The sequence below is a fragment of the Strix uralensis genome, chromosome 3 (genome assembly GCF_047716275.1).
Source record: "Strix uralensis isolate ZFMK-TIS-50842 chromosome 3, bStrUra1, whole genome shotgun sequence".
Taxonomy (NCBI): Eukaryota; Metazoa; Chordata; class Aves; order Strigiformes; family Strigidae; genus Strix; species Strix uralensis.
Window position 1 is genome coordinate 63,484,354 of NC_133974.1, and position 18,898 is coordinate 63,503,251.

Genomic DNA, 18,898 nt, shown 5'->3' on the forward strand with positions numbered 1-18,898 from the left:
GTTTTGTATAGAGCTGCCACAAATCACATCTTTCACAGTTTTATTTACTGGTCCCATAATAATCTGCAATTATAAAATATGCGATGTTAGTTTAATGAGAGTGTATCCTCTGGCCCACAATACAGTTTTTCTGAGGGCTAGAAAAATAAAAATCCAGAAAACAGAGAGAGAAACACAACTGCTGTTTTGCACTAATATAAGATTAGTAATATTATGACATAGAAATAGACACTTCTCAATAAATGGTAGCAATAAAATTATATTGCTGAATGACTACTAAACAAAGCACATTGATAAGAAGTTTGTGTAACTGGAAAATAAGAAACATAATTGGGATTGTTATACTAGAGGATGCTGTATCTCATTTGGACATAAGATTAATAGTGTACAGCTTCAGTTATGGTAATATCATGGGAAGGCTGGTGGCTGTGGATCTTGTTTCAGATGATCCTTTTCATACCACCGTCCAAAAAGCGTCACAGTGACGACTGGTTTTGTTGGTCTTGTCTTACTTATCAAGCGGCCATCATTCAATACCTGGTTGAAAAAGGTGAGAGAAGGACATGATTAAAGGAATACCCACATGAACATGCTAAGAGCTCAGAAAGATGTGACAAAACTGGAAGAAGGTATGTCAGACTATATCTCTTACTGAAACTAGTGACTTCATTAAAAGGTGTTTAATAGATCTGATTATTCACTATGAGCAAGTTCACTTTGGCTGTTTTGAGACAGTATATTCCACTACTATCCCACAGGAAACCTAGCATGACACAGCTCTAGGGTGCCCCATTACCTCAAACTCCCCGGGGGCCAGCTGCACCCCACTGTACAAGACTTCTGGAAAGACATAGTTGGTGCCAAACGTGCCACTGAGGGAGAACCTCTCAAACTTGGTCTGAGCTGTCTCCACTGGCTTCCCACATGTGCTGGGATCTGTGCTCTTGCATTTGAGCAGCGTGCAAATCTGCAGGGAGAAGACAACAACATATTTAGCAAGACAGAAACACTTCGGTAGGAAAGCCTTGTGTCATCAAAGCTAGTGTGTGTTGGAGCAGCTGACCATCACAGGACTTCTTTCATAATCTTTAAGCGACTCCTTTTTAGCTGTAGCCTATTTTTTCACCCTTTGATCTGACTGGGGGTATTCCAGACCTGCACTGCCATTAGAAATAATGTGTTTCTCATACAAGTGCTGCCAGAGCACCTTACTTCATCCCTGAAGCCCAATCCTGTCACTTCCACTAATTCTTCCAATTGCTAGTTCTCTTGTTTGAAGGTTCCTTTCCCACATGTCTTAGTAAGATGAGTTTGTGAATGGAAATTTTAGGCAAATGAAAAAAAGTCCTCCCCATGGGTACATTGTGCAGCTGTACACACATGTCCTCTTACTGTCATTTGTACATGTTGTTAATGATAATTCATTAGATGGCCTGGTAGTCCATGGGAAATAGGAATTTGATGTTCTTGATTCAACTTGTGGTGAATATATGTCAAGGTGATGAAGTTAGCATCCTCTGTTACTGTTAGCATCCTCTGTGTTAGTAGTTGCAGCACACAGAGGAAAGTAGGAATAGCAATATTTTCCTTTTGACCTTAGAGTTAATTATCCAGCTGATAGATGTTTATGGGCATCATGAAGAAATATGAAATAGGGTTAGCACTCCTGTGAAGATTCAAAGGATGTTGTCTGGTTTTGCTGACAGGTGATGGAGTTTTTCTATTTGTGTCAGGTATTGGAGGATAGAAGAAGCATATTTGCAAATATCAGAAGTATTATTCATCAGAAAATATGGTTCTGTGCTGAAATGTAAATAAGCAGAGAAATAAAGAATAAAATTCTCTCAGTATGTTCTGACGAAAAGAAAAAAATATTGAGGGAAAAAGGAAGAGTAGAAATTCCTATCTTCTCTAGAAAATCCAATACTGGTAGAGACCATCTGGCAGCTTCCACAATCACTGAAATAAATTTTCCAAGTGAGCTCACCAAGAACTGAATTTATTCAAGCTACCTTCTTAAATGTATTAGATGAGCTGTTCACTGTCTGAGATGTCCCCCCATATCCTGGAGTCTGCACCAGCTGATATGTAAAAGCTGTGCTGAGAGACAGAAGTAACTAACTAAAAAAAGAATAATCTACTGGCATAATAACTTGATTATGAAGGCAAAGCAGGTTTTCTAAAATGCCTTTAAGCAAATTCACCCAGGATGTAACTCACTGTCTTCTTAAACATTTGATTAAAAGAGAGGAAGAATAAAAAATCTCTTATTTTTTCCACTAAAAATCATATGCCATTTCAGTAAACTTCATTGTTATGATTTGGGTAATGACAAAAAATTAATGTCTCTGTGACTTTAAATTATCAGAGTGTCTCATAAAGATGGATACGATCAACTGATTTTTTCATAGGAACTGTTTGATGAAGATTACAGAGGAGATTCAGAACACTTACTGCAGACAGTCACAAAAGAGGACCTAAATTTAGCCAATATTGCATACTAAAAAAATTAGTGAACACACTGGGAACCTACAAGAAGTTTAGAGACCTCTCCACTGCATTTGATGGATTTAAAGGTAAGCAAGCTTGGACATTTTAGCAACTATTTCCCATTGCTAACAAACAGGACAGCAGAACTCCAGCATACAGGAAAGTCATTGTCTTTTTCCACCAGAGCTGAACGTTTCTCCCTGTAAAGAAACTTCCTAAAATAAGTACTCCCCCTCCAAAAAATCATTACCTGCAGATAGTACTGTCCTTCAACAACATGAAGCCCATCAAAAGCACCCAGCACATAAACTTCATCTTCCTGTTTCCCTGCCATCTTGTAGCTCAAATGACAGCAGAGGTCCTTCTGGCAAACAGTGAGATTCCCCTCAGGCTTAGTGAGCTCAGTGAAAGTGAACCAGTCATGGAAGATGAGTCCTCCAAAATCATGGTCATTTGGTGAGAATCTCCCAACACTCAAAGCATATGAGCTCCAGTTGACAGCAGGCAGGGAGGCAGGAGAACGGCGAGGGTGTGAGTCTAGTTCAGCAACAAGGAGGCGACCATCCTCAGTTTTCATATTGTAGTAGTATGTTCTGGCTCCGTCTGGTGCATAAATACCACTTCCTGAGGAGAGCACAGTACTTAGTCCAAAAAGAATAAAAAGTTTCATATTGTCCTTTTAATTGTCCCTACTGCTAGGTTATCCACTATTTTTTAAATACTACAGAAATTTTAGTCTCACCAAAGGTGACCATTAGCAACTCAGTATATGGAGTTCATACTTTGGCAAAGAATAGCATTTATTTCACTGGGTGAGGTCTGCTCAGTGCAGCCAAAGGCAGAGGATGTTATGTTATGGCTGTGTTTATGGCCTCCCCAGTTGTCTTTTCTCCTGTATGAAACAGAGCTAATTGATGTAAAGGGACCATATACCAACTGAGAACATCCAAACACAACACAGGCAAGTATCACAGGCCCATCCTGGTGAACACAGCAGCTGTCCCGCCCCGTTTACACTGGCTGAGGACTCCTCCCCATGTGGGGAATTCAGACCTCACCAGTGCCAAGTGACAGAGGGAAACCAAAGATCTGTCATACGCATACCTACCAAAGAGCCACATAAAATGGACAACAAACAGTAGCTGTCAGGCAACTGTCAGAAGCTCCAAGCCAATACTGTGGTTTCACAGCTCAGTGAAGATACTGGTCTAGCTGAAATACACTATCTGATAAGCTAAGCTCTAGAAAATCAGTGCTACACTCTTAAAAGAAAATGCAGGCTTCTTAGCAGCATTACTGCAACAGGTCTGAATTTATTTTTTTTTTTTAACACTTTTCCACAACTGTGTTAAATACAGCTACAAACAAGTCTTTCATTTGGTCAGAATAAATGGAGCCATGTATGTGGTTTACAAGTATATATACAGTTTGGCATTCAATCATGGACTTAGAGGTGGAGAAGAAAAGAGCCTAAGTTTCAGAAGTTTCTACTCAGGTAGAAGGGGCAGTAACTTACTACTTGTTTAGAGGCATTAAAAGACAGAAAGGAAAATCCTAAGAAAGGGAGAAGAAAAGAAAACACCAGAAGTTTTGCTGTGCCTTGTATGGAATCAGGTATTAGGAAGCATTTCTTTACAGAACGGGTTGTTAGGCGTTGGAATGGGCTGCCCAGGGAGGTGGTGGAGTCCCCATCCCTGGAGGTGTTTAAGAGTAGGGTCGACATAGTGCTGAGGGATGTGGTGTAGTTGGGAACTGTCAGTGCTAGGTTAATGGTTGGACTGGATGATCTTCAAGGTCTTTTCCAACCCAGATGATTCTGTGATTCTGTGAACCAGTAGGGACAGGATTTGTCAGATTTACAGTTTGGTGACTAGACTCTTCACCTTTCAGATAAATACAGTATATTCTTCTGCAAAATCACCTTGCAGAACAGAGAATAAAGATTCATGGTTATAAAGCTTTTTCATACACAGAATTAATTACCTGTCATAGACATGTTGGTGTAGTGTGTATCAGCAGCTAGGAAGTTGACACCCATGCCCATAGCCCAGGCAGAGTGAAACTCAACTGCAGTCAGAAATGGCAGGACGTTCATCCAAGCTGTGGGGAAAAGCACGGTGTCCACCTGCAACTCGCTCACCAGGACCACGGCAGGCTCATGGAAAAGGATGTCGAAACAAGTGAAAATGCCAAACTTTCCAAAGGGGGTCTCAAAGGTGATGGCTTCTGGCTCTTTTGGGTAATTAAACTGAATTTCTGACATAAAGAGATTATACTGTAGAAGGAAAAAAGAGAAACCACTTAAAGGCACCTACTGCAATATCCTGAAGTCATTCCCTCAAAATGTTCAGAACGACCAGAGAAGTTTTTTGATCTGTGTTTGAAGCCTTCACATGTAGGAAGTCAGGCTAAAATTGTATGATCACCGTAGTGCCCAAAAGGTGGATATGGGGAGACACATATTGCCCTGGCATCTAGCTAGAAAAGCAGCTGACTATCTGCAGGTCTGTTGGTGTCAGCCACCTGCAACTCCCATAAAAACAATCTCTCCATTCTCCCCACCTAGTTTATAATTTTGGTGACCTGAAAGACACACAGAGGAGAAATAATAATGGAAGAGGAGCATGAAGGATCTGATGCCAAGAGACAGGATTGGTGACCTTGGTGTGGAGATGTGCAGAAGGACTGGAAGCACACAGCTCCAGCAGGAAGCACGAGACAGTACGGGGAGACTGCAGAGTGGAGAAGAAACAAAGGCTGTGGTGATGAGGGAAAGGCAGATGACCTCAGCCAACAGAAAAATCCAAGTTTGCCACATACTTAGCGTTCCAACATTTTCCTTCTTCCTTCATATTCACATTTATTATAAGAGTCCTTTAATCTCCAGGTGGCCTGGACAATAAACCTGTGCACTGAGCCAGAAAAGAGGTTCAAGTTTACTGAACTTGTAACTCAGTGCCTGGGCTGTGCCAGGCTGTCACGTGGGGGACCAGACTCACATTATCAGTGTCCCACTCACCCAGTTTACTCACAAAGAAATATCTTGGCACTGTCTCTGAAGAACTAGGTGAAATGGGCCCGAGGTGCATTAAATAAACAACTGACTTCAGTCTAGCCACATTGGCATGACATCTGGCACATGACCCCCAGACAACTTCGATGAACCTTGCAGGTAGCCACATAAAACTGAAAGAATATACTTTCAAAGTGTGCAAATGTTTCAATGCCCTCATCTCTTTCTACACCCAGCTTAGGTCCAAGGTTTTGTGCAGATAATACCTGTTATGCAAAAACTGTGCTGAAACATCATCAGAAAAAAAAACAATAGGAAAGGGCCTGTCTTCCTTAAATCAGACTACTCATCTAAGATGAGATGCAGATGAACATTTTAAAATCTGGAATGCGAAGGGGTAGTCTGGTGAAAACCTGGCACTGAAAACTAAAGCTGCTTAAGCAGCAGGATTTCCAGTAATAGGGAGTTAATGAACTGAGGAAATCAACCAAACTACATGTCATTAAATTGGACCTGAGCAATCATTTTTCATGCTAGTCTGTTTTGAGAAACATGACAGCAAATGCAAATTTAGAGTCAACACTTCACAACAAGAGAAAGCTTCCTTTAAATTATAAATAGAAGAAAAATCTGCCATGTGACTATGAGTGGCATTTAATTCTCTTGCCAAATGGAGACATTTTGGAAGTAGTGGAAAAATAGCTTCTGATTTTTCAAGGCCACTTTACCTTGTGGTAACGAGCCACCAGTTTCCCCTCTGAGTCAAAGACGACGTTGGTATTGTACTGATAGTGACCATCACTGGGACAGCTGGGATCACTGGAGTTACACAGCTTCTTGTCCCCAATGTTTGCAACCACATAGATGGAGTTATTCCTGGCCATGCAGCTGAGTCGTTCCTGCACTGGAGCACGAGCAAATCTAATGTATTTTAGGGAAAAGAAGAAAAAAAGACTAATGAAATCTGTGCTGTCAGTGGTGTCCACCACTGGAGTGCTGGAGTGATTCTGATCCTGCAGTCATGGCAGGGCAGGCAGATACACAGGGTTGCTGCAGCAGTCCCTCAGGTTGCCTCCCATGCCTGGAGTAGGTCCCGGAGCCTTCCCATCGGCATCCTGAGGGACATGTCACCCCTGGGCTACCTGCCAGCATCCCGCAGCACCCGGAACATGCTCTGCAGCAAGGAGATAATCCTAGGGCTGGGAAAAGGTAGGAGAGGAATCACTGAGAGACTAACTTGGTGTCACACAGGAGAATATCTTAGCATCTGGCATAGCGGCACCCGAGGCCTGTAGCTCTGGGCCTCCAACATACCAAGCAGAGTCAAGCTGTGGAATAGTGCAGCTGATGTGGTCAAGGCAGTTAATCTCCTCCCACAGATGGGAGCACACAGTTCTCTAGCCATGGCATGAACAGAGTGGGATATTCATTTCAAGATGTGACAGGACATGTGCCATAAACTGGCAGCACCTCTGAAGCATCTGTACCAGGCTGGAAAGAGAGGATACATCCCCCTCTGTAAGGTAGCAATGCATATGGCTTTGCAAGGTGTGCATGGACCACACAGGAGGACCACCAGGCAAGATACATATACAGCAAGGAATAGGGCATGCCAGACTGTGATGGCAGGTGTTATATTCCCACAAGGTGCTAATGAAAACCCTGATTTAAAGCAGTGAAGAGACACAGAGATCATCTCCACAAAAACTGTGCAAAGTACTAAAGACCTGCAGACACGTGGCCACCCCACACCCCACATTCACTGAAAGACTGTATATTTCAGGTACTTATGTCTCAGTAAAAAGTTGCACATCCTGCACTTCTCCCCATTGTGAATACTTCTCTCAGGACTGTTGAGGAATTGCAGCCTCACAGGTGTCATAACATGCTCTAAGCACCTCATCACTGAGCAGGTGCAGAAAGCCGTGCTGAAAAAGGCACACCACAGCTGTAGTTTCATGGCTGAGCATGCATTGCATGCTGTATGGATCTGAAGTCCAGCACTCAACTATAGGTTAGCTTGTCCCTACTGGAACACGATGCTTGAATGACACATCATGTTCTACAGCACACAGGCTCTAGCAATTCAGACTTTATCGTATCTTAATTGTGAAAAACTAAGATTAAAAGTTTCTGGGTTTGTATCACTCGGAGGTTTGGACTTTGACTACTGACCTTTACATTCAGTAACCCAAAATCCATATATTGTTTGGATTTCTCTTTAAAGTATCTAATTCAAAAAATATATTTTTTAAGAGAGTTCCCTCATCAATTAGTCATGGACATGCTATATATTTTACCGTGTAACTTACCTTCATATACAACTTTAATTGAAACTTACCCTCATGTCAAAAGTATTAGCAGTTCTTAGGCATTTATTGGGAGCAGCTCATGACTCCAGGAGACACTAGTTTGAAACCACATAAATAACTGCAGAAGAAATCACCTTGTGGGATCGGTGCAGGGAATCCAGTTCACTGCCGGATCAGGGATATCCTCCAGGTAGGGGTAGATGGCTTCTCTCGTGAAACGCCAGCCATAAATGCCGTCTTCAGGAGTCACAATGATGTGGGCACCCTGACACAACAGGCTCCGTTAAGATTTCACCCATCAACAGATAACCAGGAGGGTCAGCAGGAGAAGAAAACACTAATTAACAATGCTCGCAACACACCGAGTACCTGCTGGGCAGCTTCCTTGATGGCTTCTTCCAAGACATCCATGTTTTTGTTCATCAAGGCCAAAGCATCCTCAGGAGAGACAGGTTCAGCGGCAGCAGCTGGCAGGATGACTGCATGCTCGTAGACGGCTGCAATGAAGGTGTCAGAGGCAAGGGCCTGAAGGACTGTGAGTGCGAACACTGCAGTGTGCAGGAGAGTCTGGGAAGGGAGCATGGCTGGTCCCTCACAACTTCTAGAATGCTCTGAGTCACAGACAAACGGTGCAAAAGGAGCATGCATTGAAAAGAAAAGAGGGACAAAGTTTAGCTTTGAAGGAAGGAGGAAGTGCTGGTCTGTTAAAGCATTACCTTGGAATCAAGCATTGCTGGTGACGTAAGGGAAAGTATAGCAGTACACAGTAAGGATGTCGCAACTCAACAAGACTGAAAAAACAGGCAATGCCAAGATTAATTGTGCCAATATAAAAATAAGTAATTAAACACATGGCCAGAAAGAACAGTCCAGTTTTTCTTGTTATACTTTTCTCTGTCATTGACTGCCTTTTGCTATCTATGTTGGCTCAACTCTGATACCCAGATAAAAGATGGATATGTCACTCCTGGAGCCAGTTGTCTGTGAAGTTTGAGTGGCAAAACTAAGGATCTTAAGAACTGCTTTATTCTAGTGTCTTCATATTCCCCAATTCCTGTGCTATGTGTTAGTATGTGCAGCTTGCTTTCCTGAGTTTCTTTAGACCAAATTAATTGCATTAGCATCTCTCTGTATTTAGGTGTAATACACTTAACATGACAGCAACAGAACTGGCCCTTGCATTTATCCCAGTGGCTCTCCCAGTCACTTCTGTTTAGCTGTACATCACTTTGCAACAGCTTTCCACCAGGAAATATGCATCTGGAGGAAATGTTTTCCTCTGAAATCAAGCAGGCAATCGCCTCATTGGCCGGCTGCCACTATCCTGAAGTGGAAGAGCAGGCTAGTTCACCAGGTGCAGTGGCATGCCTGCTCCTCTGCTCACATTTCTTGTCCCCAGGAATATGCTATGTATTAAGAGGCCTTAACTTTTAATCTTCAAGTCAGTTCACATGCATTTTTTGCTATGACATTTTCCATTTTTTGACTTTCTAGTAGTTGCAGTATTCTCATTGGGAGAAGGTTTCCTGAATAGCTGGAAGCAGAACAGGCTGTCTGCCTTTGGCTACAGCAGACTGTCACTGTAGAGCTGTCTCAGAAAAGACAGAAATATGAGTGAATGAATGCAAGTACCAGGGCGTTCCCTGCAAGAATAGAGCTGATTGAGGGTTTCAACTATTAGGAATGTTGATTTGCATCTGGTAACATTCATATCTAGGTATTTCTCTACATACATTACTAGATACAGCATGCTCATTTAGGAGCCTTAAATAAGAGCCTTTAAAAGGTTCAACAGAGATTTCAGTGATAACTGAAGTAATGAAGCTTGGAAGCCTTTTCTCCCCACCCTGGTTTTCTTATCAAATAAAATATGGATTGAGTCACATTAACCACAATCAGACATAAGTCTGAAGGAGGAAGCAGTAAACACTGCCTTGTTTAACAACATCTAGGACAACACTCAGCCCAGAAGGGTGACTATCCTGGCAGGGCTGAGCAGAAAAAGTTACGGTTTGCAGGGGTACTGCCCTGCAAAGTTCAAGTCAAACTGCCAGGACAGGGTGGCTTCTGTGGTACAGTGGGATGGAGACATCCCTGTCTGCTTCTGTACCAGCAAGCACCACTGCCTACTGCCTGCAGAGCTGGGAGCTCACGCAGGAACAAGGAACGAACTCCAGTTAAACACACAAACCCACTGAATAAAACTTAATGAAACTACAGCAGTCCAGGCTATACATGGCTCTGGGCAACGTAAGAGGAAGCTTACCCTAGAGCTCCCTCTACTTGTCACACCTCCATCCTCCCGGTCCACTCTCCCCAGCCCTGTACTGCACTCTCCCCCGTCTCTGCTACTGCCCGAGGATGGCAGTTATCTAAGGACTTACTTTTGTGAAACAGGATGCAGTCTGATGCTAAATCAACTTAGCTGCAGAGGTAGTCTGTCTTCAGATCGTGATTCTGATCCTCTTCTTGTGCTAAGAGAGGCTGCGTGGAAGACTACTCCTGAATTGAAGTGTTAATCGTGCTGTGGAGAAGCCTGTATGAAGGGTCACAGCTGCAACCCAGCAATCACTGCAAAGCACTGAGGACACGTGGTCGGGGGTGAGGAAATCCTAAGCCACTCATTTTGGCAACAGCACGTAGTTATGTTGCTTAGCTGTAACAAGACACCATGCCCTAGGCTGCAGTTACAAAAGTAGAGACACAGTACTCTTTCTCCACAAACAAGGAGAGTGTTTTCCTATTAAATGAATTGTAGAGGGTTACAATTTAATACATTTGCAGACTAAAATCTTGTTTTTACAAAGTTCACTTCGTTCAGAACCGATGTATTTTGCATCCTGCAAGTATTTTTTGATGACCTTGGTCAGATTAAATGCGAACAATGTTTTTATTTCAAAACAAACATGCAGAACAAACAACAAAATTAACCACACATAGAAATCTTAGCTGTGCCACACAAAGTAATCCAGTCCACTTGCTTAGAAAGTATAGTCTGAAGGGCCTGCACTTGTACACATGCCAGTGCGCTCAATCAGTTCAGGCTGTGCCCTAGCCTTTCCCAACACCTGCCTGCACAGTCCTGACTCTAACCATTTCACGGGAAGACAGATATGCATCTACAAAATGGCTCATTTTGAGAATTTTTGATATGGATCCAGCTGACTGCTTGAAAAAGGGGGCACAGTCATAAATAGTTTTGTGGAAAGGAAATTTTCCCCACCCTAAAACTGTGGCCAGAAAGATTAAAGTAAACTCCTCCAACTGTAAATCAGGGCATGACAGGATAACACATTACACTGTGTGCTCAGTTGAATAACAGTTTTTTGAAGCAGCGGTGTTCCAAGGCTTGTTTTCTTTTTTCAAAGTAAATGATAAAAGTTGAACCATTGTCTTTCAAAGGTTCTGTTAATCTCTGGTTTAGAAAAGTGCGTGTTCTGAGATGGGGTGGAACAGTGTTGTGGAAATTATTTCTAATACTCCACCAAAAATTTCAAAGAATTAAAAATCGGTTATTATTGGGCCACAACCCACTTCTGTGTGCCTGAATTCTACACCACTAAAGTCAGAGGAATCCATTTCTATTGTCCCCAGTGTCAAGATCAAGCCTACGACAACCAACACTATCATATAAAAACATACAGATCTGCCTAGCAGAGTAATTCATTTTTTCTGCAAAATCAAGTCAACAAATCAATGTGCAATGATTATGCTGCTAGATAAGGCAACTTGGGAAATAGAATGCCATTATAATTATGGCATATTAACAGCAATTAACATTCATTAACATTAGGATTAATTATGATTAATTAGCATTACAGAATCAAGCAGATGAGATCTTAAAGGATCTGCAGAGAAATCATGGTGAAACTTGCTGTGTGTGTGGAGGGTCCTTTTCATACCACCTCCCAAAGAGTGTTACACTCAAAACTGGCTTGGATGTACTAGTCCGACTTATCAGACGTCCATCAGTTAGCACCTAGTTATGGAAAAGTAAAATAAACAGGAACATCAGCAAAGCAGTACTATTGTATGAAAACCACAAAATAATATATCCATTAATGTTGACCTAGTTGAGAGATGTGGTAGCTCACTTGGAGCTACCACGAAGTCTGAGAAAAACTACACTTCTTTCTTGAGCAAGATCTTGTTCTAGGGGATGTGGAGGGACAGGGAAGAAGGCAATCAGCAAAATGGACCTGCTGTATGAATGAAACCAGGAAAATCAGGCAGAAATAAATCTGTTTTGAACTCAAGCCAGTTGCTGAAATAGAGGATATTGATAACTACCAAGTTGCTCGTGTGTCTTGTAGTGGCTTTTTGACCATTTGTGTTACAAGTCTGACAACTCACAAAGGTGTCCCATTACCTCGAACTCCCCAGGGGCCAGTTGCACCCCGCTGTACAAGACTTCTGGAAAGACATAGTTGGTGCCAAACGTGCCACTGAGGGAGAACCTCTCGAACTTGGTCTGAGCTGTCTCCACTGGCTGCCCACATGTGTCCAGGTCGTTGCTCTTGCACTTGAGAACCGTGCATATCTGTGGGGAGAAGGATACAGAAAGGCAAAATACCACTAAGCTTTCAACAATCAAGAGCTGTATTTGATTGTAAGAAAAGCTACCATGATGAAGAAATGATCCAATACTTCTACTCATTTATTTAGGCCAAGAGGATCTGTGGGTAGCATATAAAACTTTGTAAAAAGACAGTTCTTTGACAGTACCACAGGAAAGCACTGTGTCTGTGTCTACACACGAGTGTTTATAAGTTATGTGTGCATTCATGCATAATGCATATGCATTTAGTCATAGATGTGGGATAGTTTGTGATGTAGGGAAGTTACTTCAGCTCTGGCTGAGTTTCCTAAAAAACTGAAGCCATACTTATTTGCCTACTCCAGTGGGAATACACTAAAGTTATAGAGGAAAGATATAAAGATATAGCACATTAAAAAAAGCCTAACAGTGAAATTTAAAAGAATTAATACACTGACAAGCCATGTGAATACAAATGTTATATCCATATTTAGTTTCTTATTTTTGTTAGATAACCGCATGTTAGAGAATCACATGACCACAATGGTAAAAACCACTGAGCAGAAAACAGCTCTCTGTGACAAGAGCACCCCTATGAAGACAGGGAGAATGCTACAATCTTCTTTCCCTTTTGTACATATATATGGAAACCTCCTTGAAGTGTTATAGCACAGAGTCAACTCAGGGTCTTCAAATTCATAATTTATAACAGACAGAAAAGCAGGATCAACATCCCTAATGAAGTCAAAAGGCATCATGAAGAAAACAAATGTTTTCAGAGGGGCCTAAAAAATGCCTCCTCTTAAACCCCCTCAATCAAAAATGAGATAAATGCAAATGGACTGCAAAGAAAGTGTTGCAGCCTTCCCACTGTCCAAATAAGAACAGAAAACCTTTACCTGCAAATAATACTCTCCTTCAACAACATGTAGCCCATCAAAGGCACCCAGAACATAAATGTCATCTTTCTGCTTCTCTTCCATCTTGTAACTCAGATGGCAACAGAGGTCCTGCTGGCAAATGGCACAATATCCCTCGGGTTCAGTGAGCTCCGTGAAGGAGAAGGTATCATGGTAAAATGACCCCACTGAAATAGTGGTTGTTTGATGGAAGCTGTTCAATCCTGCTGGCATATGATTTCCAGTTAACAGCAGCAGGATAGTCAGGAGAGAGACGTGGGTGTGAACTCAGTTCTGTCACCAGAAGGTGACCATTTTCCATTTCTCTATTGTAATAATACGCTCTCGGACCTTCTGGAGCATAAATACCACTCCCTGCAAACACATAACACCAGAAAGCTTTTAATTTGAAAGCAAGTGTATGGGACAAGTAAGCAGTCTTCCCTAATTAAACGTGTACTAATTAAACATGTGCCAAATTTTATTCTAATGTTTAGCAGATTGTTTTGAAACGAAATTAAGCCTCCACAGACTACAATTCTAACCTAATGCTTTTTGCAATCAATGGAAAGTAGACCAAACTCTGATCTTTCATGTATTATAAGTGACAAGATTAGTGTGCCAATTATATGCCATTATATATGATTTAAGTGGCTGAAGCTATACATTCCTCACTGAGTTTAGCTGAATTAGCGATCAGTATTTCTGAATAAAATTAATGGTAACACTGTCAAATCCAAAAAAATTCTGTAAGAGAAAGATATTACCGAAAGTCACATCTTTATCCAAGATCTTTACATAAATACATAAACCTTTAAAACCAAGAGTAAAACTTATCCATAAAGAATATGAGTTGTATGACATAAGGTCATCAATGACTAAGAACTAAAGGAATGGCCTATATCTGCTTTTATTTGGAAGGCAGAGTTTAGGGCTACATTTCAGCAACACCAGTAAGTTTCTCTCACTTCTGCAAGCACATTCCCACAAAACTTGTGTTTGAATTCTAGCATCTGCTCAGGAAAAATATGCAGTGAAAACAGAGCTTGCAAAGAAAACTTGACACAAAGTCTCCAGCCCAGAAGTAATGCTTGCAGGACTCAAAAGAACATTTCTCAGAGTTAGGTTTCCACCTAGTGGAGGAAAAAAAAGCTTGGGCCTTCACATGACCAAAACATCGATAAACACCAGGGTTGGAAGATGAAGAATCACATGCATAAGCTCTCAGGACTGATCATTTAATATATAACTAAAGGTGTTCTAGTCAACTTAAGCATTTCTGAGTTCTTATGTATCACATTTTTATTTTCTTTTTGTCTGTACAAGTTCTCTTGTCCTAATCGTGTTGGTATGTGTATGCATGCCTAAAGCTGATGGGAATTTCTGCTCAGGTCATCTGCACTACACAGATGTAAATGTTGCCCACGTGAACAAGATCAATTAGAGCAATATCACATTACCTGTCATTTCTAAAGTGGAGTTGCACGTATTTGCTGAAAGAAAGTTGACGCCCATTCCCATGGCCCATGCTGAGTGAAACTGGACTGCTGACAACAGTGGAAGAGTGTTAACCCAAGCGGTTGGGAACAGAATGGTGTCAACCTGAAATCTGCTTGCCAAGACCACAGCTGGGTCATGGTAGAGTATGTCTGCACAAGTGAAAATGCCAAAGTAGCCAAAGGAGGTATTGAAAGTCACAAATTCAGGATCCTTGGGGTAATTAAACTGTTTCTCTGTCACAAAAAGGTTGTACTGTTCATAGAAAGGGAGGAACGGATAAAAAAAAAAAAGATTAGAAAAGAAATCAAATCATTTAAATCAGACTAATATTGAATATAATATTCACTTAAATACAAGTAATAAAGAATGTGTTTTGTGAACATGCTGTATCTTAGTTTTGAAAAGAAGAATTTATACCACTTCAAGAGGACTCAAGCACAAATATCCATGGTTCTGATTTATACCAGTGAAGGGGATTTGTATTTAGTTAGCAACAGTTCAGGACATTAATGTTTTAATATCTCATGTGTTACTTCATATCGAGAAGCAGTAAAAATAGGCTTATTGAGTTTTAATTAATTTCATTTAATTACTTGCTATTAAATTCAGAATAGCAGGAATGAAGATCTCTTAAGGCAGTGGCTTTCACCTGCCCTCTGACGCCTGCTCTATAATGACTCTATATACAAATACATTTAACCCTGGGAAGCAGGTTCTGTTTCACATCTTTAATCACCTGAGGATCATGCACTTCCTGAACATTGTAAAATCCTCTTACCTTGTGATAACGAGCCACCAGTTTCCCTTCTGAGTCAAAGACAACATTGGTATTGTACTGATAGTGACCATCACTTGGGCACCTTGGATCACTGGAGTTACATGGCTTCTTGTCTCCCATATTTGCAACCACATAGATGGAGTTATTCCTCACCAGACAGCTTAGCCTTTCCAGCACGGGTGAGGGAGCAAACCTAAACAGCAGGGAAGGAAGAAAGGAAATAAAACATCAAAAACAGTCAATCCATAAAAATGCCAACACTAAGACTACGGATCACAAGAATGATAGGTTTAAGTTACATCTAATACAAGACTGTCGTTTTCTGTTATTCAACACAAGGCAGCAGTTTTGTGCTTCAAAGCTTAGTATGCTGAAACTCTGGCTTCACTTCACATTGACTATGTAAGGAACACAGGGATTTTCTTGCGGTGAAAGTGAATCTTTACACCTTAAAGTCTCCCTTCTGCTGCCAGCATGTGCACAGCACTGATGTTACACCAACACATGGGCTAATCTCAGACATTCTGCTTCAGCTCTTGATTTAGCTGCTGTGCTGAGGTAGTTTAGGATTTGTTTCTTCTGTGGTGTGTTTTGTTACCTTTCACCAAATATTTCAGCTTCAAAAAATGGTGCAATTTATTAAGGAAAATAAAAGAATAAAAAGGCTACCATGTCATCATTCAAAAATATAAATTTGAAATTGTGCGGCATATCCTTTCAGTAGTAGCTGTTATCTTATTCACAATTATTCCTAATATTCCTGTATCTTAAATATTTTCTTCAACATGTATGGAATACATTACTGAAATGTAGATTCTGTAAGGCTTTGTTTTTCTTTTAAATAAATCTCAACCTGTATGAGTATACTAACTAAAATCAAAAGAATTACAGTGAGAAAAAAACAACAGAGAAAAATGATGACGGAAGTTGCCTGAAGATATTTATGGCAACCACACATTGTCTAACCTGCCTTCATTTCACAGCAGTTGCTCCAAGACATTTAAAACTATAAACAACCACTTCTAAAGGTAGCCATCTTTCCCATCAGACTGTTTGTCCATGCACAGCAGTGATGATACCTTCCATGATCAGCACACGGAATCCAGTTCACTTCTGGGTCTGGGATATCCTCAAGGTAAGGGTATATTGTTTCCCTTGTGAAGACCCAGCCGTAAATGCCATCTTCAGGAGTCACAATGATATGGGCACCCTAGTACCAACATATAAACCCAAAAAACACCATTAAGAAAATAAATAAATGGTCAGTGTTTACCAAAATGAATGTCTCTAACTCTGTCATAATACCTGTCTGGCTGCTTCCTTAATGGCTGCTTCCAAAATTGCCATATTTTTGTCCATCAGCACCAAGGCCTCCTCAGGAGAAACTGGCACTTCAGTGTCCTCTGACAAGACCACGCTGTGCTCGTAGACGGCTGCGATGTAGCTGCCCAGGGCACAGGCCTCCAGAGCAGACAGCACCCAAAGCATGGCACAGGCACAAGCTTTAGGAAGCCCCATGCCTGGAGCCTGGAAGTCACCCAAGAGGAGGCCAGGGGCAAGCAAAGACAGGGGGATTTAAAAAAAAAAAGTCTTGCACAAAACCTGGGAGTTCCCCAGAGCGGTAGAAAGCTGACACCAGGAAATGCAATCACTCTGCCCAGGAAGTCCCACAACATTAAAGGCAAAAGAGCTGCCAGCATTGAGCAATGCTGCCATGCACCACCAACAGAGAAGTCACCACTGTGCTGCGGCTGAAGAAACATGTCGCTTGCCAGATTTACAAATGATTTGGGCATGGCACTGCTGTAGTAATGCAGTTCAAGCAAGCCCAGGTCACAGCAGGAAAACAAGCCAGAGTTTGGGAAATCTCAGCAAAAACCAGCACGGACACATTCCTGCCCAAGCTCGAGGGCGCGGTGTGCAGGCAGGGCTGCAGGAGGCAGGTGGCCAGCCCCCAGCTCGGTGCTGCTGTACTGGCACTGCCTGTGCCACCCCAGCTCAGGACCGCTCCAATCTAGCCATGTGTAGTTTGGCTATACGTGGCACAGTCTCTACTTATCACAGCTTCACAGATTGTTCAACTGTGTTAGCAACAGCAGATGGGTATTTAGATCTGCCACCACATGAGACAAGCACAGCAGTAGCCAGGGGATTGCTGAGCTTCCTATAGGAGATCTGACTGCTCTGCTTTAATCACGTGTCCAGGACCCCTGGATAATCATGGCAGGAGAGCATGCTTGTGAGTTGATTTGAACAAGAAATCTGGAAATCAGGATTCCCCTTTGGGTTTCTTTCGCCTCTGTTGTGCATGTGAAAGAATGAAGAGGGGAGAAGATGCGTTGCCAGAAAACTAGAGGGATTAGTTAAACCTGTCTGGTTTCTACTGGAGTGCTAGTGAAGTTCATGCACTGCAAGACAGCTCATTAATTTCAAGGACTTTTGTGCTCCTTCTGGTGATCCTGGTCACTTCCAAGTCCTAATGGCACAAGTCAGGTAAGTGAACAAGTCGTTCTACAAAGAGAGCTAATTAAGTCTCATGCCTACTAATCTGCATCTGTGTGCTTTTAGGACCTCTAGTCCTTCGCATCTGCCTCACCATCAGTACCTCAGGGTCAGCACTTCATAACAGGTTGAGGTTTACATTCCCAGTTTCAGTAAAGTCTAATGTCTGATACAAAAGGAAAGGGAGCTGTTGCCAGGATGTGTCCAGGGGAAGCCTGCCCTTTGGTACACTGATGCTTCACAGTTCATCTGGCTACCAGAGCAGTTCTTGCTAGTGCTCTCAAAAGGGCTCTGGCAGAGAAAAGTATTTCTCATATAAATTCCAGCAGTTACTCACAAGAGAAACTGATTGGAAATTGCTAGGACTAGACCCTTTTTCTTATTTATGGAAAAATGGGTACCACAGAGAACCCTTTCTAGCACTCAGTTCTGGGCTCAAGGACAAATTAAAAGACTTTTGCCACAACCAAGGTCAAGAAATCTAGTGTGAGTTCACCAGGCATGTCTTTGTCTCGGTTTCCCTTGCCTTTTTTTGCTGAGCATCTGGAGGTGAGGAGGGTTTTTTTTTCCCCTATTGTTGGAAAATAGTAGCCCTAGACTTTTGATAGATTTACAGTTGCCAAGGCAATTAGTACAGACATTCCAGCTGGCATTCATTAGTAGAATAGATCTCACACACAGCAAGCTGAGTCTTCATATATTATACAAACATACATATGTCTGTGTATGTATTTATACACACATGATGCCAAGTCTCCTCTAGGACTGAAAATCAGTTAGTTCTGTGTGGAGATACTATGTCTTCTTTTCATCACCTTTGCCTCCCATTTTCAGGCACTTTCAAGTGCTGGTAGACACAAAGTCTTT

At 41.8% G+C, this 18,898-nt stretch overlaps 1 protein-coding gene across 4 annotated transcripts; it reads right to left on the bottom strand.

The window, feature by feature from the left end:
- Positions 1-23: 23 nt before the first annotated feature.
- LOC141940869 (pantetheinase-like) lies at positions 24-18,849 on the bottom strand. Of its 4 annotated transcripts, XM_074862543.1 has the most exons (13): positions 18,774-18,849; positions 16,835-17,056; positions 16,609-16,739; positions 15,530-15,722; positions 14,712-15,003; positions 12,185-12,355; positions 8,185-8,426; positions 7,950-8,080; positions 6,232-6,424; positions 4,474-4,765; positions 2,741-3,114; positions 797-967; positions 24-537 (listed from the first exon to the last, which is right to left on the bottom strand). In XM_074862543.1, the coding sequence occupies exons 2-13, from the start codon at positions 17,045-17,047 to the stop codon at positions 409-411; spliced, it is 2,532 nt and encodes an 843-aa protein (XP_074718644.1). In that variant the 5' UTR covers positions 17,048-17,056; positions 18,774-18,849; the 3' UTR covers positions 24-408. The 4 variants fall into 4 exon arrangements, with proteins under 4 accessions (XP_074718644.1, XP_074718645.1, XP_074718646.1 ...); XM_074862544.1 differs by lacking the exons at positions 14,712-15,003; positions 15,530-15,722; positions 16,609-16,739; positions 16,835-17,056; positions 18,774-18,849 and adding an exon at positions 13,252-13,386; XM_074862545.1 differs by lacking the exons at positions 12,185-12,355; positions 14,712-15,003; positions 15,530-15,722; ... (1 more) ...; positions 16,835-17,056; positions 18,774-18,849 and adding an exon at positions 10,200-11,677.
- Between the last annotated feature and the right edge of the window lie 49 nt (positions 18,850-18,898).

Bases quoted from the DNA above. Each gene is read 5' to 3' on its own strand.
- LOC141940869 (XM_074862543.1), bottom strand. From the start codon at position 17,047: ATGGGGCTTCCTAAAGCTTGTGCCTGTGCCATGCTTTGGGTGCTGTCT. The intron at 6,425-7,949 runs GTGATTTCTTCT...AAAATACATTAG, and splicing joins CCCTGCACCGATCCCACAAG to ATTTGCTCGTGCTCCAGTGC. The intron at 3,115-4,473 runs GTAATTAATTCT...TGCTCTCCTCAG, and splicing joins CACCAACATGTCTATGACAG to GAAGTGGTATTTATGCACCA.